Raw genomic sequence first — 25,646 nt, 5'->3', positions numbered from 1 at the left:
GTCATGTACATGTTATTACCATTATCTAATATAGAAGAGGGTAGTATTCTCATACGTTTCTTCTTCATTGTTTTGGTTCTGAGAAATAATTATAGGATAATTATTAATTATCACTGTTGTTGTTGTTGTTGTTGTGTTGTTGTTATTATTATTATTATTATTGGCCAGTAAGTATCTGCCATTTTACTTATATTATTATTCTATTTATATCATATATACAAATATTATACAATAGATCGCACTTAATCTTAAGTAATATTAAAATCTAATTATAATAATATTATAGTAGTTTATAGGAATAGAAACTTTACCGCAGAGATATCTAATTCTCTCTCTCTCTCTCTCTCTCTCTCTCTCTTTCATCCTTGTTTGATAATATATATCATAAATACACTTTTATATAAAATTTGTATAATCTACAATGAATCACTTTAAGTATATTTTTCTTCTCTTTTCCTTTCCTTCTTTCCTTCTTTCATTCTTTCATTCTCTTCTTTTCTTCTTCTTCTTCTTTTCTGTTTTTCTCTTTTTCAATCACAAAAAAGATACAAATGTTGTTGTTGTTGTTGTTGTTGTAATAACCACTACACAAGCGGGGAAATTGTGGGCGGTATCACTCTGGCAGTATCTTATTCAGGCAGATACAACTGATTTTTACTTTTACTTTTACTTTTACTTTTACTTTTACTTTGGAATTTTTAATAGAAAAAGAGAACCATTAAATGAATTTTGTTATTCTTAAAACATTTGTGCGAAAGATTATATAGAGCTTATTTTCATCGTATATAAATCATCGCTTTTTCAATTTTTCATTGATAACAATATTTCGCGTGCCCCCCCCCTTTTTTTACAAAGATATTATTATATATATATATATATATATATATCAGTATAACTTAATTTGATTCAGTATCTCTTAACAAAAATTTCATTACACATTATCATTTCAGGATGTATTTCTTCTTTCTAGTAATTTACATTATTTTTCTAATTGACCTTTTTACATATTTGACATTTCGTATTATTTATTGTGCATTAATAATTAATTATTCGATAATTGAATAAGAATTATCACAATACATAATAATAATAATAATAATATTAATAATAATAGTAATAATAGTAATAATAATAGTAATAATAATAGTAGTAGTAGTAGTAGTAGTAGTAGTAATAATAATAATAGTAGTAAAATAATAATAATAATAATAATAATAATAATAATAATAATTAAAAAGAAGAAAAGAGACAACTTGAAAGTAAATTCAAACCATTAACGCAAACATCAGTTAGAGAAATGTGAAAATAAACTCTATATGAACATTTGGATGTATCTTCAGAGATATTAATACTTGTAATACGCTTTTTAATATTACAGTTTGGAAGATATTTTTATTCTCATTTTGTTAACATTTTTGTTTTCACTTTAAAGTTGTTGTTGATCGTTTTAAAATTAAATTCAATTAAAAATGAAATGTATATTATGAATCATATTATTTTTTTTATTCGTACAAGTTTATATTCAATTAACTTTGACGATTTGTATTTATTTATTTATTATTTAATGACTATCCGATTCATTTGATATACCAAGTCAAATATAGAAGAAAAATTGGTTGAAATATAAAATACATTAAAAAATAAAGTAAAATAGCGCGATAAAAAGTAAATAAAGAAAAATAGTTTTCAATACGTGTTTTGTTGTCCTACATCATCATCATAAATGGCATCTAAATTTTGTTTCTTTTTTTCTTTTCTCAGGAGATACATCTTGAAGAATGTACATCGTCTACATCTCCAGTGTGAAGCCCAATATCCCCTCAATTATTCATTCCCATGAATACTCTACTATTTATCTAATGGAAAGGAACACTATATGCGCTATATCCATTAATAAGCAGGGTAGTTCACAACAGATGAACGTATCACCTAATTGGATTAAAACTTATTTACAAGAGGTATTGTACATTTATATTATAGTTCTGTTGTGATGTAGGTCCATCATAGCCTTGAACGCGAGTAGACCGATCTTTTACGTAAAGACGATAATGCAGGGAAACTTCAAAATGTTTGAAGTGGCACTCCGTGTGTGTGTGTGTTTGTGTGTGTTCTAATGAGCAAATGTTTCGATTTAAATTCTTAAACAGAAAAAGATACTCCCCTCCCCCCACCCTCCTTAAATGTGTCATCCTTTATAAAATCCTTATTGGATTTCTGTAAATATTATGTTGTTTAATTGAATTTAAATCGATTAGAATAATTTTTGACCGATAAATTATAATGTAACATTTACTCATTAAAACTAACACATATCTTAATATAAGTCGTCGTCGTCGTCGTCGTCGCCGTCGTCGTCGTCGTCGTCGTCTATTGTGCCTGCCATCCATGCAATAAAATCTTTACAAACAAGCACTAATTATCGTGTGTTTGCTGTACTACTAATGTTAAAAGTCGTCATTACCCTAGTCATATGCCTTAACTCATTTCAATAGGAATTATTACAATTAGAGCTAAAATTGTTTGTACCATTGATTAGGTGAGAGCACCCACTGTGAATATCCAACACATTTGCTTATATCCCTCAAACACGATTATCGTCATATAGAAATCGAAATAATTGTTAATTATTCTCAGTAGGATGCTAATCTGATGATCGCATAACCCCCCTGTGATTTCGGGATCATTATTTGATTTCATTACGAAGTAATACAGTTCGTTCCTTGAGATTTTATTCAAAAAGTGCCAATATGTCGTCGCTAGATGAGGGATTTCCGCTGCTTGCTCCACTACTAGGGGGAGTATTTAAATCCGGTGTTTCTAAATATGAAAGCAGCTCCATTGCATCTACGACATTGTCCGGCAAGAGCTAAATAGAAAAACAAACAAAAAAAAAAAGGACAAGAAATAAGGTACATTCTAAATCAAATCACCTCTCAAATATATTGCACATTTTATTTATATTATTTAATACTTACATTCAATCCTTCTTGACCAGTACCTTCACCATCTATAACTGCAGCTGGATCGAAATTTAAGTCTGACGGTATATCCGCGGTATCGTTATTTATATTTGTACTCGTACTACCAGACGTGTTATGATTTCCTGTAGATTCCTGAGACGCAGGAGGAACACTTGGTGGACCACTGTTACCACCACCCGGTGTGTGTGGTGTGTGAGGTGTATGAGGCGTGTGTGGAGTGTGCGGCATCTATTAATCAAATATGAAATATTTATTATGATTCATGTTGAATAATAGAATCCATCCATTAGGAATGATAGGAAAACATACCTGATCATTTAACGATTTTTCCATAGCATTAAGTGGATCCAACGAATTCACAGATTCGTTCAAATGAGTAAGAGGTCCCGTTCCATTATTGTAATCGTTATTGGTTGTATTATTCGTCCCAGGATTAATATCAAATGATCCACCAGATGAATTTCGGTGATTGATATTATTATTGATATTGCTATTGATATTATTATTCCCGTATGTGGACGAAGTGTTGTTCATCATCGAACCGCTTACTATGCTGTTCATGTCCGGAGGTAAATAGGGACTCATAGCTTGATGGTTCATATCCCAATTATTCATAGTAGGCATATTCATACTTCCAGGTGACATTGCTTTCGTCATTCTTTTACAATCGTTTTCCTCTTCCGACTTAATGTTAGCTAAATTCTTAGCTGGTTTCCAATTAGCCGCTGAATCTATCGTTACTTCGTCTACCTCTGCTACATTCAAAGTATTTAAAATACCCCATACATATTGATCAACTTCTAAACCTTCTAATTGAGCTCCTTTTCTATTAATTCCAAATATAATAACATTATTAATAATAATAATACTCTTTTTTCTTGCTTTTTTTTTTTCAAGTAATCATTAATAGGATTAATCGATTGATGAATTGTGGAATACTTACGTGCAAACAGGACACCTCCATGAACCTCGTTCGCAATTTAATTGTAAGTAAGACTCCAAGTCGAAACATTGTATATGTTTGCAATCGTGTCCCCTCGCTGGCAGTGTTATGCGTTTGAAGGTAATAGGACATTTTAAAGATACCTTTTAACAAAGATGATACATTCGTCAAATATTTTCTATATAACTACAAATACGTAAGTTGAATATAAAAAATATAAAAAAGCAATATTACCATTCTTACCTTAAGTGCTGTTTGCTCCACGACATCCTTCTCAGATTGAATGCCATTACTCGAGATCGTATTATTAAAGTTTCTTTTGATTTTAGATATGCAATGTTCTGCAGTTAGTAATCTTTTGCGCAATAAACCTTGCAGAACGCTACGTACGCTTGGTCGATGAACTAATTGGAGAACAAATAGATGCGACTGAAACAACAACAAAAAAAAAAAAAAAAAAAAAAAGAAATATTTCTATGAATAATATGTACGAATTGTGTGTTAATGTTAATAATTGTAGTTACTTAGTTACTTACACAACAGCATGCGGATACTGTAATCTGTATAGTATTTCTTCCAGGTTGGCACACGTCTTTTAAATAAAGAGGCTTGTGGGCTGCTTTGTTCTCACCACGATCAATACCAAGTGGCGTTGCATTGACAGAAACCTGAACGCTTGCGGGCCAATTCGTGTTCATCTGCCTATCTTCGTGATGGAAACATTTAAGCTGTAGTTCCAGGTCAGATCGCCACATTAACGTTTGATGTACCGTTGATTTAAGTTGGAACACGTGATTGCTTACAGCCAAATTATGTTCTAAGCGAAATGGTGGAAGAATGATACCGTCTCTAACAGGGAATGTTAATCTTAACTCATCGTCTTCTATTAACAAAAAGATTCATTGTGTTAAGTATCGTATAAATTGAACAAAACAAATATTTCATATATATTCTGTTGTATGTGCTCACTTTGTATATTGACAGGCGATTTGATTTCATTGAAATTTGGTTTGATGTCCGGATTTGGACTAATGTAAGGTGGCATGCTTGTCGCTGGTGTTAATGGGGGAGTTGGATTTCCAGGTATAGGACTATGCTGATAGTTCATGTTCGCTGCTCCCGTCGTTCTCATCGGCGCCACATCCTGTTGGTACTGACTTGTGGTTGCAGCAGCGACAGCAGCAGCACCTACATACGGAGATTGTCCACCACCGTAAGCTGTATTTTGTTGATGACCAATGTATTGGTTCCCTACAGTAGTAGGTCCCATACTAACTGGTACATTGCTATTGAAATATTGGCTTGCTGCTGCTGCTGCCTGCGACGCCGTATTATACGATGGCGTCGTTTGCCTCATGTTCGCCCCTTGAAAATAGTTATTTTTTTTTTTATAAATGATAAGTACAAATTTCACTTGACATATTAATGCAAATATATTTCTGTAATATGAATAACGTATTATTTGAACTTACCACGTATCATAGAATTGGGTGGAAAACCAGCCGCGGCGGAATTCATGCCTTGCATCGGTTGATACTGTGGCTGGAAGTTTGGTCTTGCCGTAGCCGGATAATTATTTGGATACTGTGTCGTCGACATGGGGGTAAAGCCTTGCTGCTGTATCGCTGCAGGATTAGTATTGGCGTAAGGAGCTTGCTGCTGCCTCTTTTGCGCCATATGCATGGCTGGTGAAGGATATGGATTTAGTCTTCTTGGATATCCTTGATGAGACTGCGCCTGAGTAACAGATCAATCGTAAGTGTTTATGATTTTATAGTATTATAGTATTATATAGTAGTATCAAGAAGAAAAGTATGAACAAGTAGTAATTTTACCTGCATGTTCATCTTATTCATCTGCATGCTGTTAGGTCCCATCATGTTGTTCATTCCCATAGTACCCATGTTACTCATGGAGCTCATGGGGTTCATACCGTTCATATTGTTCATACCGTTCATGCCGTTCATGCTGTTCATGCTTCCCAGTGTCATAGGATTCATTGTCGAGTTCATCCCACTCATACTGTTCATCGAATTCATGGAATTCATAGAATGCATTGGGCTCATGGCGCCCATGCCGTTAAAATTGCTCACTCCAAGTGGCCCCATTCCAGCCATTGGTCCTCTTTGGGCGTACCCAGTGTTGTACGCTTGATGGGGGAGTGGTATCCCATGTTGACTTTGCATCTATAATAAGGAACATAGGAAATTGATTTTGAAGTTAGCGATTACTTATCGAATAAGCTTATCTTGTTGGTACTTATCGTAGTGTACCTGATTGAATTGTGCGGGGATATCTTGGCGGTCCTGCATGGCCACCACGCTAGCTGTGGCGGTGGCCGTAGCGGTGGCAGCTGCCACCATCGCCGCGGCACTAAATGTCGAACCACCACCCCCGCTCTGAGGTGGCACTGTGTTATGATAGCCGGATGATAACACAGGTTGCACCCCGACGCCGATAGCCGCCGTTTTTGATAATTATTTAGGTACCGACTCTTGAAAAAATATCGAGTTTTCGCGTAGTTGACGAGTAGGAACGTTCAAATGTCTTCCAACAATTCTAAAACACAATTATTCCGAACCGATTAGTTTATCGTTTAAATGGATACCACCTACGTATTACATGATCATCATTTTTAAGTGATTACAATTTATATAACCACGGAGTAATAAAAACAGATAGTGATCATTTTTAATATACCAGAAGCTAAAAGCAAACAGTATCATGTTTCAAATTATAGTAAAAACCTCATCCCGTTATAAAGTGGAAGAAGAAGAAGAAGAAGAATAGTGCAAGGGTTAACGCAAGGACATTGAAAGAATTCATTCGACAAAACGAATGAGAAGGTACAGTACATAACATATATAGGTAGAAAGGACGAACGAACGAACGAACGAATGAACGAACGAACGAACCGCGTCAAACCGTTGATACTTCCAGCTGGCCACGCCATAGCAGCGTATATAGGCCCCCATTGCCTTTCTGTGGGAAATACACGTGCTCGCTATTCACACACCGCCGCTATAAACACAGCGTGCGAGCGAGCGTCCTGCCAAGGCACAATCTAAGATAGACCTAACTTTTCTTTTCTACTTAACTTAATCATGTGGCATTAGTTTTAAATGTTTTCCCATAACGTTTGTATTTAAATTATTATCAATTCTACAACTCTGTTGATAAATAAAACTTTGAGAAATAAACTAAGATGGCGTTTGTCGTCGATAAGATAGAAATCTTGAGAGTCGATATTTAAAAATGTTCCTTCGTTAAAGAAAACGAATAAAAGAAAGGACGTTAAATTTAAGGAAGATAAGATCGAGGAAGAGAACCATCGAAGTATCGTTGTCGTCGTCGCCATCGTGGTTGTGTGGTGGTCTCTCTGTAGACGTGATTACGACGCATTGAACAAAAACAAATCCAGAATAATAGACTCTCGTGGGAATTCAATAGGTCGCGAGAAACGGGTGTAAGTATGTGCGTACACGTGTGTGCGCATAGTACACACGTATATATATATATATAAAAATATGTATATATATATATATATATATATATTTACATATGCGCCCGTTCATGTAACACGCACTCAGCGTACACGTCCCGATATAGCACGTGGAGAGGGAGAGTTTCCGAGGTTGACGTCATCCACGTCCCACCCCCTTTAAATTTGTGCTCAATGCAAAGAGCGACCCAACCGAACCTCGGTTGGTTCGTTCGTTCGTTCGTTCGTTCGTTCGTTGGTTCGTCGTTCGTCTCTCTCTATTTCTTTCTCATTCTTTCATATATATATATATATACACGTAGTAGTATACTCTTCATCCTCCACTTGGATCGAACGTTGTGTTCCTTCTTTCTTCCCTTCTTCTTCCCTTCCTTCTTCCCCCATCCGGTGGCGAACCCCTCGGTAAAGCAGCCCACAACGGGTTTCTATTCTCGGATGTCAATATTTCGTCAACTAGAGCCTACTCGGCACGCAACAAAAGGCCCTAACACACAGCTTGCGCTCGACAACGAGAGAAAGAGAGAGAGAACGACGACGTAGACGACGAGACGCAACGTGGTTTCTCTTGTAGAGAGACAGAGAGAGGATGCAATAGCAGTAAAATGGGGAGAAGAGAGCCCCAATACTATGGGGGCTGCTAAAAAGCGTTCGAGGTCGCGAACCAGCTGAACGAACTTTTAAGGATATTAACCATCGATTATTTTCTCTTCTAAATACGTGACAAACGAATACATCAAACTTCCTTCCTCTTTTGGTTATTATCGACCAAAAGAAAAAAAGAAAAAAGTATAACCCTTCCTCTCTGGTCGTTCTACGAAACGATCTCGTTTTCTCTACAATGGTGGAAACATCTCTCGAAGTAACAAGAATGGAGGAAACCCAACGGGAGACGAAGGGCACGAGAAACGAATCCTATGAGAGCGTTAAATTTATGTATATTCATACACATGCATATGTACAATGACACGACGAAGAGAGGACGCACACATTCGTCTTTGGTAGCTCATTGTCGCGTAACGAGGCCATTCGAAAGTAGATCCAGTTCTACGAGAGAGAGAGAGAGAGAGAAGCGCACACGGATTCTTCCTTTCGTTCCAATTTTCGAGAGTTCGAGATTTCTCGAAATAGGAATCTCTACACGTTATATCCTACTATGTGTGTATATTACCTGCCTGCACATACATATATACATATTAGTATTTACTACTATTGATACTTTCAAAGTGATTTTCCCTTGTTAAAATAACAAAGATCGAAAGAGAGAAAATTGGAGAGATACGTGTTTCAGGAGATTTATAAAATGGATTCTCTCTGTTCTTTCACGGCCGACACAATATATAATAGCCGTGTCTCTCGGAGGAGTTCGGTTAAGATCGGCGTTAGCCACGCGAACAGAAAGAAAGAAAGAAAGAAAGAAAGAAAGAGAGTGGGAGAGAGTGGGAGAGAGTGGGAGGGAGAGGCAGCAGGCGGACGTGAGCGCGTGCTCCTCCTCATGGGTGATGATGAGAGGGAACGCGGTGGCGGCGGCGGCGGCGGATGCCGATCGCAAGACTTCACACTAAAATCAGGACACACAACTCATGGAGAAAGAGATGAAGAAGAAGAAGGTGGATGGAAAGGAGGATTCGCGACACGTAAACAAGAGTGTTGGTCGTTCCGAGGTCGCGCGTTCCGTGCCACGAAAGCGATCCAGGATCGACACTTTTGTGCAGGGGGGCTTTGATCTCCTCCTCCATCGTTATATCGTTATTTTTGGATGCATGTGTGTGCATCCTGGAGACAAAAGACATTTTTTTCATTTTATTTTTGCGAAGGAGGTGGAGGAGGAGGAGGAGGAGGAGGAGGAGGAGAGCAGACGGGTTGAGATTCGTCGCCGAGTAAAGGAGAGAAACAGTGCTCGGTCAATATGGAAATCGGGAGTGCCTCCTTCTTAAAACCGGTTATGTCCGTAACTGGAATCGCGCGAGGCGACGACGACACGTGTCCTAACAATGAGTGCATCGATACGAGAGCCATATAATAATAACAATAATAATAACAATAATAATAATAATAATAATAACTTTTTTATGCACGATTTACACCCCTTTTTACTTGTTACCATAGATTAAGATAACCGGTCTAAAGATATGAACGATTTGAATACTCTAATTTAGAAGATTTTGGAATTTTGCACACACAATGCAATAATACATTCGACATCTCGTCTCCCTACTCTTAGCTTGAAATCACATCATGGTATGTTCTAACTCATCAAAGATCGAGAAGATCCATGTTATTATTTTCCTGTACAACACATTCCGCAGGTTAGCTTCTCTCCCTCTCTCTGTGTTTCTTACACAAGTAACAATACGTACGTAAATATACTCAACTCACTCCTGAGAAAACAAGCGCTTAACCGCAGGTGCCTACCTAGGAACGAACGTTTACGAGCTTTTGTATTCTTCTTCTTCTCTCTCTCTCTCTCTCTCTCTCTCTAAAAACTATAGTATTATATGCAAAAACAGAAACAAAAATGTAAAATATAAATGTATGCAACACTAAGGATAGTCTTATTGACTTGCGTCGCCATTTTACTTGTCAAGATGTAGAAAGAATCAATATAGGAAAAAGATATCGTCCTTTTACAAAGACCAAAGAGAGATTAGGTAGGTATATCTCTAACCATTCGATTCCTTTGTACCTGTCGTTGCTATTGCTGCTGCTGCTGCTGCTGCTGCTGCTGCTAACTTTCGATCAACTCTATTTCTCTCTTTCACTTTTAAAGTCTTTCAAGAGTTGAGAGGATTCTGTCATTCGCAACAAATACTCGTGGCATTTCGAGGTGGCAACCGGGATAGATTTTTTTCGCGCCGTTCGAAAGGTCGCCAGTGACAGTGTGAACCGCAGGAAGGAGTGTGCGCGAGCGTGTACGCGCCGTTCATGCACATGTGAGAGATCATGTACGATTGTACAACACATCTTTGCTGTCGGTGGCCTCGACACAACACACAACGACGACAAACTACAAATAAATCGTCGTCTACGCATACACGAAGAAGGTAACTCATATTTATCCAACCATTCGAAAATCTACTTATTAGAAAATCATCATAAATTTTAAGAGAAATTGACAAACATTCTTATATACAAATGATGATCGTTTTATGAGTTAGTTTTTTCTTTTTTTTTTCTTTTTAAATGGCTAGAATAAGACGACGACTACGACGACGACTACGACGACTACGACGACGACGACAATCGATGAACTTTAATCGCGACGCACGTATTAAACACCGATAACGAACTTATGTACGCGTGTATGTGTGAAGAACTCTGACGATTCGTTGCTTTAACAAACGCTTCTCTAATACGATAAACGTCACTGAACGTTTATTATCAGCGCAAGCGCACAAGTATCCTTTTATTTTATCGCATTATCTTCCTTCCTTCTTTCACGGTAGAATAATTCGAACGTCGATCTCTCTAGCATGTATATAACTTACGTATTCACATATGTATATATGTATATATGTATATATGTATCACGACGAACATGTATTTATATATTCATTTATGTTTAGAAAATAGGAATGTAGTTGCGGTGAATTTGAAAATGAATACTTCCATGATAATTGAATCAATTAATCTTTCGTATTGTAAAATATGTCAATGTTTGTTGTTGTTGTTGTTGTTGTTGTTGTTGGTTTAACTAATTATATAATATTGAAGTATGCATAATCGAATAGAAACGATTCGATAATGTAGTAATAACGTTTGATCATATATTTAAAATCGTAGCGTTGTATATAGATATACAGTGGTGTGTGACACGTGTGTCCCATAAGGTTAGTCGCGCGTAAGAACGGAAATAACATCTGCTTCTGGCAGATAAAGAGGCGAAAATTTTGACGGAGAGCTACTACCACCACCACCTTACCACTACCTTAAACTACGACGACGATGACCGCAGTACTCTAACATTCCTTCCGCTTTTCAATGAAACACAAAAAAAAGAAACATCCTTCTTGTAATCTAATCCTACTCTTCCTTTTCTTTTTTCTTATTGATTAAAGATGAACCAGCTTCGAATTGAAATATTTGAAGCATCGAAAAGGATAGGATAGGATAGGATAGGATAGGATAGGATAGGATAGGATTCTTTAGGATTATTCAGATTCCTCTTGCATTTGCAAGGATTTCCATCGACGTCGTAGTCGTCATCATTGGTGGACATTCATAATAAGCATAATAACAGAACAAATAGATTATATAATGTCACGGTTTACATAGTATTGTCATTATATAAGGATCATAGTCTGATTCTAAAACAATTCTGAGACGACCTAATAATTATGACATGTAGAAACATGTTCATGCACACACATATTTCTGTTATTTTATGACTGGAATCAGCAATGATCCGATCCAAATTTTTTTGGATCTTTGAATCTTTGACAATAATATTAACGTTAACCCACTACTACTGATCGATTAAAACGTCAATAAGGTAAAAAGTTTAGTTTTCTACGATAAGCAATAAGAATCAAACGAATGAATGCATCGAAGCTTTACCGTTCTTTGAGTTGCTTTCCTGTCGACATGATTACGACATCTTTGTTCGTTCAGGCGAATAAAAAATGCTCAACGTGACGTCTCGACACATACACAAACACACACACACAAACACATATACTTAAAACATACTTTAAAAACAAGCAAACCACTCACAAGCGTGCTTTATCTTTGTACAAACTTAGGTATCGAGGAAACGGATTGGCTGATTAATCAAATCGTGTATCCATTATGGAAGGATTACATGGAAAACTTCCGGTATTTTATCTTTATCAAGATATTACCGACCTTAAAGTAGGAAGAAGGCTAAATTTACGATAATTTAAATGTATGCACGTAAGTAAGAACGTTACGTTTCGTTTAAAAATTAGTTGCCGATAACATTTCGAAATTTTATTGGAAAACGTGCAAGTGAATGCGATAAAAAACGAAAACAGAAAAGGAAAGAAAAGAAAAGAAAAGAAAAGAAAAGTAATTAATAATAATTCATATTGCAGAGGGTGAAGGGGTGGAAGAGGAATAATAAAAAATGAACGATACTCTTCCTTGTGTTTCAGCTGAACGTCCCGAAATATGACGGAAGCAATTGATCAATGATTCAGAGGGTTGCCTCCATACCCGCGTCCCTATGGTCAATCGATTTCTGTGTCACTGAAAATACGTAAGTATAACAAACCGAAATGTTATATCGGTAAGTTTCGAAATGCTTTTTAGAACAATGCCGAGAGATCCATATACTTGGCTGCAAGCCAATCTCGTGTGTCAGGTGCTTGTAACGAGTGCATTTTCTTTCTTTTTCTACAGAGAAAATTCATTTACAAAGAAACCAAGTTTCTTCAACCAATATCTATGATTATGCGCTTCGTCGTTATATATACTGTGTGTGTAAGAAAAAAAAAAAAAGAAAAAAACAAAAGAAGTTAAGTAAATAAGTTTCGTCCTGTCGGAGGATTCGGAGAAAGTTGTATTCGCGGGGCGTTGATTGGTCGATGACGAAATCGCGGAAGCCGTCGACCAATCGTTGCTCTGGAAACTTTCCCAGAACGCTTAACCCCTTTGACCGTTACATAAATATCACTCGATTCAACGTTCTGTCTCTTACAGCAACATATATCTATCCTGTACCGTTCCACAAAATAAAGACAGAGAGACAAGCAAGAGTGACACGGAACAATGATTCTTTGTCCGACCTTTTATGGGCGTGAAAACAAATTCAAATCATCCGCGTTAAATTGTCGTTAAATCGACCCCTAAAAGGAAAGGAAAGGAAAGGAAAGGAGAGGAGAGGAGAGGAAACTAAACAAAACAAAACAAACTAAACTCTTCAAGAGGAAGAAGGACACAATTCTTAAGGGTTCCTACTTTTCTTCAAAGAAATTGCACAAAAATTGTATTTTTCTATCACATTGTCAGAATATCTTGATTGATCTTCTCTTTTAAGATCATGTTAAAGATCAAGAGAGTTTAATCGGATTAACTTTGTCTCTTTATGTTCAGAGATGGGTACCCAGTTCCATACTTTTTGATAGTTTCCACGCATTTATGCAAAGAAAGAGAAACAAGAAAGTTTAAGTGCAAAGTAGCTAAATAAAAGCTCGTTTCCTGTTAATACGAAAATGCAAGTGTCGTACGCTTGATATGATTGCCGGACGATAATGTGGAATAAGAAAATAAGTATGAGTCTATATGTGTCAAGGTTGTCGTTAGAAGAGATCGATAGAAAAGAAGAAGGTACAATCCTGCAAGGAAATCGATGATGATCGCGCATCGCTGACGAATGACTAAGCGCGCGAATATCGAATAGAAATTATTTTCAACCGATTATCTCTTTTAACAATAAGATCGTTATTCTTCAAGAGGAATGATGAATTCAGTTCACGATGATTTCTTGATTAAGCCTAACGTAAACGTTGAAATCAAACATCTTTTCATCTCGTGGACGTAGGAATAATAAATATACTTTTTATCTTTTATTTCGAATCACATTTTTCAACTAGGTTCTAAAAAGGAAGTCCTAGCCGACTAGCCGATTTTTATTCTTTTTTTTTGTTTTTTTTTGTTGTTGTTGTTGTTGTCCCGAATGTAGTAGGATATCTAAAACATTTAAAAAAAGAATTCAGTTGGGTTACGATAAGAAACTCGCGATAGGAGATAACATCGTCGTTCTTTCTTAGAGAATTTGTATGTCGACGTGTTCTACATTCTCAACGTGTTTAACCCAAGGAATGAAGAACGAACCAAACGAACCGAACGAAGCTCAACGGCGGCGGATGATCAACAATTCTGACGGGTAAGCGTGCGACCAAGTATTATGACAGCTGATAGACGGTCTTCACGGATCAGGTGAGACTCGACCTTGCTACGCGCGATCGCCTGCGGCAAATCGTTCCTACATGCGTACTCAAGAAAAACGACAACGATGACAACTACTTTACCTTACCTTACGTTTCTTTACTTAATGCATGCTTTTTTATTTTATTTTATTTTTATTAAAAAATGAGAAAACATTGTCTTTGAAATAAGTCGCTTGTAGGATCGCGCAATCTTTTCAAGTTGAAATAAGATCAGTGATTTTACGTTCCTACTATAGATCGCGGAAAGAGAGTCGTTAAACGGTCATAAAACGCGCGTTGTTTGAGTCTGCGCACTAATGTCGCGGTTTAATACACACACGCGGTGTGAATGAGTAAGAGTAGGGGTGGGTTGCTTGGTTGCTTCGTTGCTTGGTTGCTTAGCTTCGATGGTTACCTCCTCCTTTAGCCTGGCTACCTTTACCTGGCTGACTAACAGACATCGTCAACATAATACTACACACTTGAATTTCTTTTATTCAAAGTTGCCACGCGCGCACGTTTACCCGGTTGCCAAGTGATCGACCAATTGGAAGGCGCCCTTAGCCGTAAAGCGCTTCTTTCGAATTCGTTCTAACCGTTCGTGCGTATGGTTTATTATGCAACGACATGGCAATTATGAAAATTTAATTATGCTTCACCTTGAACGCGCACGTGGGAATATAATGTACGAAGGTTGTCTTCTATTGTCGCCTAGTAGTAGTAGTCGTCGTCGTGTCGTCGTCGTCGATGTTACGATGAAAGAACTGGAGGAGGGGAGGAGTTGAAACAACGATGACGATGTCAACGACGCACACTATCACGAACGAAAGAATAACCGAGTCTTCCTTCTCTTTTAAACCAGAAAAACAAATCATTTCGTAATGCAAACCTCGACACAAGACAAGACAGATTATTTCGTCGTACTGGATAAGAAATAATGTTGGAATCCATGTTTCTTTCATTTTTGCGTAACACAACCAATTGCTAAAGAATTGTCCTTTTTCTTCCTAGATAATATAAAATACCTAAACGTCGTTTACACTTCCTTCATTTCTTGCGAGCAATTTTTTTAAACAAATTGTTAATTGTATTTTACCGTTAGTTATCGAGAGAAAGATTTCGCGAGCTTATTCGTAGATATTCATGTAAGTAGTGAGAGAGTGTATTATCGTCGTGAAGAATCAAAAATAGAAACGGTACGGGTGTGTATCCGTAAATAGGCTATCGCACGTCGATGGAATCTACTGAGAAATTTAACCGTATCCAAGATCGATAGATATCGTTATTGTTTTCTCACGCGTATTCTTTTCTTCCTTCTCCTTGTAGATATCAAACAATTTTTCCTAATGTGTATAGTTTTTTGGTTAAAAAAGAAAAACAAACACGAACGCGTTTATCTCGCGTACACGTGTGGAGATAAAATACAAAATTCAACATACGCGCCGCGCGATTTCCTATATACGTGCCAGCGGGTTTATCAAGGTGAATTTATAATGTGCTGCTGCTGCTGCTGCTGCTTCTGGCCAGTTTGACATAATTCTTCTCTTCGGTTTTGAGGTATTCGTGCCGGTTATGTGCTCTCTCGTCCTTGACAAATAAGTAACCACGCTTACCAGCAGTACGAGAGAAAGAAAAGTGCGCAATCAAGAGATGACGATATATTCCCCACTCAATGATATTTGCCAATTTGGTAAATAGCAGCGTACGAAAACCTTGTCTCCTTGCTCTTTGATATACCTTTAAACGAATAATCATAATGATCATCATTATCATCATCACAAAAGTCAAATGGCCATACAGGAATTTGTTAACTTTACAACAACCAACAACACAACTACGATTTAGAGTTATCTTTATCAAGCATTCAAATCACATCTAATCTTTGAAATAGAAACTAAAAACGCTTGTTGTTGTAGGAAATAAACAATAAAGAGAAAGAATAAATTGTAATCTCGTTATCGATTACGAATCGATACACACACGATTGTATACTACGCGAGGATAAGGGCAAAAGCGTGCACAGCTCTCCCTCGTCTCTCCCTCGTCTCTCCCTCGTCTCTCCCTCGTCTCTCCCTCGTCTCTCCCACGTCTCTCCCTCGACCCAACCAATTCCAATACATAAAATATTGCTATATTATATAGGAGTATAAAGGTATATCTCTAAGATGAGTGTGGCCAGCCTCCCTTCCTCCTCCCTCCCTTCCTCCTCCCTCCCACCTCGACTCGTAATACGTCCCTGGGAGAAGCACGGTATGCGCGATCGAGTGTACGCTTATTTTAACAAACCTATTTCTGATATTGTGCCATCAGCGCGAGGAGAGGCCTGTATAGAGATTAGAAGGCTTTCAACAAAATCGTAGCTGCGCTGTAATAACGAATAAGAGAGAGAGAGGGAGAGAGAGAGAGAGAGAGAGAGAGAGAACAACTCTACAGCTAACTGCAATAACTGCAATAATTCGAATCGCGTCTGCGGAACGAAAAGAGAGATAAGTTCAATCAAGAGAAATATACACCTCTTCTTTATACACATACATACATATATGTGAACTGTTCTTAGCAATATGTCTCTGTACGGGCAAGCAAGCAAACATTCGAGTGAAAGCTTCGGCGGTGTTCGAATAAGTAGCACTGGACCTCGACTAGCAGCAGCTAGAGCACCACAAAGAGAGCGGGGAGTGACTAGAAACGAGAGACCTGGTGCGTCGATCCCAGAAAGAAAAGGATCGTTCCCACGTACAAAGAAAGAGAGAGAAAGATTACGGAACGACGCATTGTCCTGATTCTTACAGAGGAGACCCAACAAACACCAATACAACATAGAGACAGACAAATCCTTACTTTCTTTCCCTCACTATTTCTTCCTCTATTTATTCGATCATTTCATTACAAATTAGAAGCCATCAAAATATCCGCATTATCGATTGCTGAATCGTTAACGAGATCGCTCTTTATTGGCTGTTATAAAAGGGTGCTATATACCAAGTAAGAAGATATGGATAAATAAGATGGAAACGTGATGAAGGAGCTGGTAATTCGTTCGGCAAGGACGCAGGCTTGGAATAATATTTGTGGTTCGTAAATGTCAAGGGATTCCAATGTCTACTACTACTACTACTACTACAGTATAATAGTAGTAGTAGTAGTAGTAATGTTAGTCGCGTTTTTTAGGCTTACTTAGCAGGAAAGTTAGTAATAAGGTACACGCTATCGGACAAAGAACTGTTTACAAAGTTGAATTCGGCAACATTTCGCCGAATTCAACTTTGTTATTTTTACATCGACAATAACAAAATGAAACTCGCCGATTGTCGGAGAATAAGTTTGGTGAAACATGTTGTATTAAAAAGTATGCATGTGTGTATGAATGTATTCCGTATTGCTTGATAAGCGTGGTGAAGTTAAATTTAATCCTACATGTCGATATCGTCGAGATAATCTTTGAAAGTTTTTCTACATTAAGAGATTGGCTTTGTTCGTCATTCTCGAATATTATTTATTCCTTTAGTCAAGTAAGCGTAGTACCTTTTGTATTTCTTTTTATTCGGCAGATAACATAGAAAAAGAATGAACGAGGGAGAGAGAGTTAAAACGCCAATTATGACCGAACGACAACGTAACGATTATATCGTGGGCGCGTGACCGATAGGAGTAACACCTCGAAGCTAAAGTCTTATCGCTCGTTCGAGGAATTAAACACGATAGACGTCGATGAATTTCCATTAGGATCGACAGATATAACCAAGCTGTTTGATTTTCATGATAGCAACAATACCATTCAACCTTGAAACTTATCTTTTCTTATTCCAAGAAGATACACCCTTGTTGTAATGCGCCATCATCCTGGTTACTCTTACAAATCCAACATAAAAACAAGAAGATGACAGAGAGGGAGAGAGACAATACTCCTACGTCACGTCAATATATCGGAAAAATAGAAATAAGTCGGCGAGCTTCGTCCTCGGTCATATGAATAATTGAGATAGCGTATGCAGTAGGCGGCGAGTCGTCGTTACGGGGTACCTCTCCAAGAGTTCAAACAACCCGCTTTGTATATCGCTTTGTATATCGCTTTGTATATCGATACAAGTCGAGTTTAAACACACGAGTTATTTCTTTTACTATGGCTATGAATCATAGTACATATATGCCTAGTACTATTGTACATACTATTCTACAAGAATTCCATTGAAATCCTTTTGGATTTTACCATAACTATGTTTCGCGTATATTTATTATATACAAACAAACAAATGTACAGACAGTGAGTGAAGATAATGGCACCAGTGATAACGCAAGAGGTGGAATAGAAAAAGTCAAAGTGATGGATTTGTGCGATCCTTTTCTTTACTGGACGTGTCTCTCTCTCTCTCTCTCTCTCTATACTCGTTTATAGAGTTCCCTTCATTCAGTATAAACCTTCTGACGGATTTATAGAGTCTTTCGGCACGAGAGAAAACACAAAGATAGAAGGTACTATATATCCTTCCTTTTTCATGGTTTATAACACATCTTTCGGTGGTGGTTAATAGTAGTCTAACCGAGTCGAGAACACGCAAACGAGTTGTATTCGTCGCGCGCGTTCCAACTTTATAGACTCTATCTTTCTCTTTTATAACATTACGAGTGTTGCTAAATGTTAGCAGCGGCACGTTGTGGTAAGCCATGCTTCACTTAGTGATCACTTAGTGATTATTATTACAATCGATTAATGTGATTCACATTTTTATTATATTATTTTATCAACTAAAATATTCTTTTACAGATTCGATCCTGTACAAAATGATTGGTGCAAAAAATGAATTAATAAATATTTCATTTTATTCCTTAAAGGATAAGAGAAAGAGAGAGTGTGTGTACGTGTGGTGCACACATGATGCATGTACGCGTAAAACCGCGCGAATTTGAAAGCTCGGCGAAAGAACCAAAGGAAGAAACGGTGCAACAGAGAGAGAGAGAGAGAGAGAGAGAACAAATAACGCGCTGAGTGAAAAGCGCGCGTCGTTCAAAAACTTGACGTTGAAGACGTAACGTTGAAGAAACAACAGAAGAAATATGAGATAGAAAAATTAGTAACCTTGCTTAATTGAGGTTCACACTTAAGAATAAAGAACTTACCTTTAACTAAATGTTGTGTCTGGAAGAATGATAAGGAGATCGTCGTATTATCCTTGTAAGATGAAGACGATGCACGAAGATAACAACTACTCCCAGGTGTAGATTTGTTAGAATAATAATCCAATGTGGTACAATAGGAGCAGCAAAAACAGTGATAGTCGTAGTATCAGTAATAATAGTAATAAAGATTTAGAGAAGATGAAATTCTTCTCTTGTTTTTTTTTTATTCTCTTATGTAGAAGAGACAACACTAGTCAACACACCATCGAGCACAAAAACAAGCATTTCCTATTTTCTTACGAAGAGAACACGACGATTTGTCCGCGAGAAGGATTGTCGTCATCGTTGACTATTACACTGTGGTTGTTGTTGTTGTTGTTGCTGTTGATGACGATGACGACGCCGACGACGACGCGCACGACGATTATCACTTTGTATTATTTCCGTAATAACGTTAATATCGTTGTTCTTAATAATATTCCGGTGATCGTTAAAACCAATAAATACAACAACACGAGTAGAAGAAGAAGAAGAAGAATAAGAATAAGAATAAGTACGGCGACGTCTATTCATCACCTCTCGTCATAAGAGCGTATACGGAGTGTGCACCTCCTCACGCGCGATTGCTTCTTAGCTACTGCCGTTGGCTGTCCGCTTCTGATGCTTGCTTGCTTGCTTGCCTGCCTGCTTGCCTGCCGGCAGCCACCACCACCACTACTACCTACCACTAACACCACCACCATACCACTACTCCAACTCCACCAACTCCACCACCGCTACTACCACGCTGCCTCTGTCGTTCGTCCGTTTCGTATCACCACTGGCGCTGTAGTCGTCAATTCTCAACCCCCACTCTGCACCCTATTCGGTTTCTACGTGCACGCGCGCCCAACTACTATATAGTAGTAGTTCAAGACGGAGAAATACCCTTTTCTTCCCCCCTCTACTTCCCTTTTTCGTCCTTGCGCACCAGCTTCCTACGCGATGACAACGGCGGCGGCGGCGGCGACGACGACAACGACGACGACGACAACGCAACTCTATAATCACGATTAGACCTTATCTACGATCTTAAAATTGTTAATAATTCTTCGATTTTGTTTTATTACTTTATATGAAAGAAGAAACATTAAAAAATAGTGGAGATTTTGTTTTATTTTCCTCTCCTCTGCATACTCCTTCTTCTTCTCCCACCTTTCCCGTCTCTTTATTTATAATATATCCAACGATCGCGATATTTGTACGCTTAGTCCGTTGCGGACGTACCAACGATGACGATCATCATACAGATTGGATCAATGAAGGAAATGTTATGACAATGAATGATCATTAGATCATCGACGATGATTAATTATGATGCAGAGTATGTGGTATCTGTACAAGTTGCAAGACAAAAAGAACTAAAAACTAGACTAAATAAAAACTAGAGAAATAACGAAAAAGACAACATTTTAGTAATCGTCTGGCAGGAATTCCAAGATGACGAAATTCAAGGTGGTTTGGGGAGAAGGAAAGTGTCCTGGCGTTCTTCTTCAAAGTCTGTCTTGGACTGTTCGACTGTAGTGACTACTACACGATACTCTGGTGTAGCATTGGCCCCCACTAAACGGTTGAAAGTAATACTGTCTCTAGAGTGAGAGGCTGATGAGGGGGCTTACCGTATTCACGCTCTCCTTCTTTCTCCCACCTTAGTTTCCCAACTGCTTTCCCCTCTGCCCCTTTAACTTCACCCACACGTATACACCCTTACACACTGTTCAGAAAGCACGTCGATACTGCTAGTGGCAGAGTATCTATTTGAGTAGTGTTTGAAATCTATTTGTAGTAGTGTCCCAACGACACTCCCCACCACTAGTTTATATACTTTGGTGGGGGAGAGTGTTCTGAGAGAGAAAAAGGGTGATTCGCTCACTCACCCACACACGCGCGCAAGTTCTCACGTACATCCTACGAGTGCTAATGGAGCAGTAGAGGAAGAAGGAGAGACCAAGAGAAAGAGTAAAAGAGAGGAGGCTGTGCTTTATACACAGGGGTGTATAAAGTGTGGGAAAGAAGGGAGAAAGACTGCTAGTTGTGTAGTATACGGTTAAGAAGAGTGAAGAGTCAGAAAGAAGGAAAGAGAGAGAGAGAGAGGGAGAGAGAGATGGAAAGGAGGGGTCGCTCCTCCGAATGAGGGGTTGTGCCGGTGGGGAGGTTTGACCTGAGCTAGTTCCCCTCCATTCAATCCACAGCCACAATATATCGGTTATAGCAGCAAGCCACTGTTGCCAGATTGTGAGACTCGGCGACTGCGCCGGTGGTGGCGTGTGGGTGGAGCCACACAAGAGAAGGAAGAGTATGTCCGTCCGCCACCACTGTTTTCTCCTCAAGCAACGCGTTTCTCCATATATCTTTCTCTCTCATTCTCATTCTCATTCTCATTCTCATTCTCATTCTCTTGCTCACTCACTCCCATCCATGGTGTTTTCCTGTCTGCCTTTCGTTGTGTCGTTTCACTCCTATCTGTCTCTCTCGCACTCGTCGTTTCTCTTCTTCATGAACGTCCTCTGTCTTCCGTTTTCGTCCGATGGAATAGCATAGTATGGGTGCGTTGCTACCGGAGGAGACTATGTTTGTGTATGCGTAAATACATATCCCTTCCAAATCGACGAAGTGCATGTGGCATTTATGGAACTCGTGCACCAAGTTAGGTACGCGTGCACTTGGTACGTCCTACGCCTAAAAACTCACACACCATATCGTTTTATCTTTACTCATGACGCTTCTCAATCGATCTTATGTACAACCCTTGTGTTGGTTGGGATAGTCTTTGGGGAGATAGGATTCTCAGGTCAAAGAACAAAGCTTTCTACAGACTACAACTTACTTTTGTCGGATCATTTGAATGAAGACTTTTTCAGGTTTCATAATACGCGCCTCTGCGTGGTGGCTACACTAGCGACACCATCGCCATTGCTCATTCTCTGATCAAACATTCGACGTCGTCATTGGCTTTAACCGAAATTCTTGCCTATGTACCCCAAATTATTGGGATTCTTCGACGGCAGATTATATAATTAATGATATATAATAATGAATTAACGAAGCGTTTAAAATGATAAGGAAATATTTATGCGATAGTTGTTGGTAATAAAAACTGCGTGTAGCTTCTTTGAAACGTTTATGCCCTATAGTAATCATCCCCTCGTATTGAAATCGGCACTTACGAAGCTTCGTGCGAGCGTTGGCGTATCAATCGACCGACTCCATTATGTATTGAGAGAATAAATGCGTAAGGGTGGAGGGTTCGTATGAAAAGGGTTTGTGGAAGGGAAAACTATCGTCTCTCGTTCGTTTTTTCGTTTTTTCCTTTTTTCCTTTTTTTTACTTCTTTAAATATCGTAAAAATTACGAAGAAAAAATCAAGACTAATGAAAATCATCTTCATGATCCTGTAATAAGTTTATAAACAAATAATAATGTTTACTATTAAGTATATATCAAAACAGCTTTAGTCACTTTGTAGTAGCTATGTTCGGTTTGCTTTGGAAATCGAAAGGAAGGGTCGAGCTCGTCTTTTCATCACTTTGTTCAACGAATAAATTCCTGCCTAGTAGGCGACACTATTGTCATCTCTCTTTTCCGAACGCGCGTCATCGTGTTTCTTTCCTTCTTTACATTGTATTCTTCTTTTGTATACTTAGTTTTCTAGCTTTCTCTCTTCTATTCATTGGAATTCGTCCTCAGATATTTAGGAGCTAGGAATGTTTGGAAAAAACTACGAATAAGTTTTTCATGGAATTTTTTCTTTTTGTTGTTGTTTTTTTTGTTTTGTTTTTCTATAAATATTCTTGACCACAGCAAAAATTGTTCTAACCTTCTGAAGGAAAAATATATTAGAGAAAAATTCTAGACTTGCATTTCAATTTCTAATTAGATGAACTATAGAAAATGTAATGGAGTTAAAATTAAAAGAAAGTTAACGGTTATTGATTGAGTAGTCTCGTATTGTAAATTCCTAGAAAATTCCTTGTTTACTTTAGAAAAATCTACGAAAAATCTACGAAAAATCGTTCCAACATTAGTTTACACATCTATGCTTTATTTATTTAGGTAACATTCCTTCCGAGTCCTACTTCTTATCGCTTAGAAAAATAAAAGAAACGATAAAAGGAAAAGAAGAATCTTCACGAAATACTATTTTTCGTATGGTTGCTATGGTTTGGTCGTTTGGAAATATTCTGAAACTGGAATGAAGAATCTGTTGAAAAATAGTTTTATCTAAATCTTGGTAAAAAGGCACCACATGATGCCAGGCTGAAATGTGTTAGTCCTTTTGTTCTTTTTTTATTCCATGAAAGGAAGAATAGGAAAAATACTTGGATATCCTCTACCTGAGTTAGATTTTGGTCAAACCAGTGTTTATTTTTAGAATCACGTGTTCGAGAACGGAACAAGAACGGAAGAGGAACGGAACAGGAACGGAACAAGAACGGAACAAGATGAAAAGAGAAGGGTGAAGAGAAGGGAGAAGAGAAGGGAGAAGAGAAGGAGAAAGGGAAAACTTACGAGGATAAATTTTCATGGTGCGTTCATGGTGGTATTCAGATTAGATATTCGTGTGTACTTTGATGACATAATGAATAACATAAGAAATGAAAAGTAGAAAAGAAAAGTAAGAAAGAGGAGGATTATTCGAATGAATTGTGTTCTATTTGAACATTTTCAAAACATATTATAGATGAAATCGATATCGAGTGTCGAGAGGCTAAAGCTTCTAATACGTTAATCTTAGCTAGATCGTAGCTAGATCGTAGCTAGATCGCAGATAAAGTTTCATCACCGGAGTGCTATTGCTTATAGCAGGAGACCTTAAATGGTCTTTCGCTGGTAGCGATTTGATACTCGGGGCTGGTTACGCTCGATCCGAGTTTTCTTTGCAATTTCCTCTCTTACATTAAACCCTCTCTTTCTCTTTTTCTTTTTCTTTTTCCTTTTCCTTGTCCTAAGAAGAAACGTTGATTTCTCTTTTAGACCTTTTTTAGTTTCTCCTAGGTGCTTACAAAAAAAAAACAAAAAAAAACAAAAAAGAAAAAGCAAAAACAACTCAGGTCAGATTGAAGTGAATCCATGAATCGACTAATGTAAGATCTTCATTCGTTCTCAAGTGTAAAGCAGCGTAACGCATTAATTATGCATTCGTAGATTCTCTTTTGTCATATCGTGTAAAAAAGGTGGCAGTAGCGATTACGTAAGTAGAATCACATGTTAGTAACGCTTATCGGCACGCTTCGGTCTTTCGTAAGAGTAACCGCTGCGTTAGCAGGCTTGTCGCAAAGGTACTCGCGATTACCTCGACTAAAAATATTAACTCATTTTTTGTCTCCTATGTGTATGACTCGTATGTGTGAAACATTCTATTCATAAGTTTCGATCCTTTCGATGGTCGAAGCTCGCACACCTGTAAACCTACCCCCCCCCCTCTCCCACCACACATAAAACACATAATCGTATTCGCAGTTTGATAGGTTATATACTACATGAGCTTTCCAATTGCTCGTTCGCGATAAGCCCGACTCGCATAAACGTTCCTGTAAACTCAATTTGCAACAAATGTTATCGCGGCTTTATAATGCTAATCGCTTTGCTAGTGCTGATCACGTGACGTTGATTTGCGTAAACCTAATATTCCTGGTCTAGGTACTTCAACTAAACTATATTTTCTTTTCTTTTCTTTTCTTTTCTTTTCTTTTATTTCCTTCATTATTTATATTATAAATAAAATTATTTATATTCATTTATGTGTATAAACAAAATAATGTTCTTTCAATACTCACGATTTTTGTTGGATAGATTTGTAGAAAACAATTGGCTCTTATTATCATAACAGAAGAAACAGGATCAGCAGCAATAAAAGAAGAAATAATGATCACTCGTTCGGTCGTTCGTTCGTTCGCTCGCTCGCTCGCTCGGTCGGTTTCTCGTTCGCTCGTCTAACCTTCGAAGGACACGCGCGCAGGCGCATACCGATGCATGAAGATGCAACGGTGCGTTCTACGTGTGCTTCCTTTACTAAGGGAAAGGGCAATAGGTGTCACTCGCTTCGACACACCTACATTTAGCCACGTGTCAAAGGTCAGTGTTGGCCTCACCAAATAGAAAAATCGAGAGATACAAAATCCAAGTCCAAAGGTTAATCTATCTTCAGATTAATCATATCTCATGAACCTATTATGCTT

The 25,646-nt window shown here is 37.9% G+C and overlaps 2 protein-coding genes across 13 annotated transcripts in view; one reads left to right on the top strand and one right to left on the bottom strand.

The window, feature by feature from the left end:
• Positions 1 to 172: 172 nt before the first annotated feature.
• tna (Zinc finger MIZ domain-containing protein tonalli) lies at positions 173 to 6,333 on the bottom strand. Of its 2 annotated transcripts, none has more exons than XM_015333413.2 (10): positions 6,198 to 6,333; positions 5,760 to 6,110; positions 5,397 to 5,661; positions 4,894 to 5,289; positions 4,461 to 4,807; positions 4,159 to 4,353; positions 3,925 to 4,067; positions 3,291 to 3,807; positions 2,976 to 3,209; positions 173 to 2,866 (listed from the first exon to the last, which is right to left on the bottom strand). In XM_015333413.2, exons 1-10 carry the CDS (start codon positions 6,285 to 6,287, stop codon positions 2,729 to 2,731), a joined length of 2,676 nt encoding a protein of 891 aa, XP_015188899.2. In that variant the 5' UTR covers positions 6,288 to 6,333; the 3' UTR covers positions 173 to 2,728. The 2 variants fall into 2 exon arrangements, with proteins under 2 accessions (XP_015188899.2, XP_015188900.2); XM_015333414.2 differs by having other exon boundaries at positions 4,168 to 4,353.
• Positions 6,334 to 6,479: 146 nt separating this feature from the next.
• cysu (peroxidase homolog) overlaps positions 6,480 to 25,646 on the top strand; it is a 90,919-nt gene continuing 71,752 nt past the window's right edge. Inside the window, exons 1-4 of one of the 11 annotated variants that reach the window (XR_016176549.1) lie at positions 6,480 to 6,770; positions 10,194 to 12,316; positions 12,538 to 12,641; positions 19,076 to 19,422. The gene's annotated coding sequence lies outside the window, so the exon portion shown is untranslated. The other 10 variants (XR_016176542.1, XR_016176548.1, XR_016176547.1 and 7 more) reach the window with 10 other exon arrangements.

Source organism: Polistes dominula, unplaced genomic scaffold (genome assembly GCF_049000335.1).
Source record: "Polistes dominula isolate Pdom_NZ unplaced genomic scaffold, Pdom_raw_medaka contig_74, whole genome shotgun sequence".
NCBI classification, from domain to species: Eukaryota; Metazoa; Arthropoda; class Insecta; order Hymenoptera; family Vespidae; genus Polistes; species Polistes dominula.
This window is presented reverse-complemented; position numbering and strand designations above follow the sequence as displayed.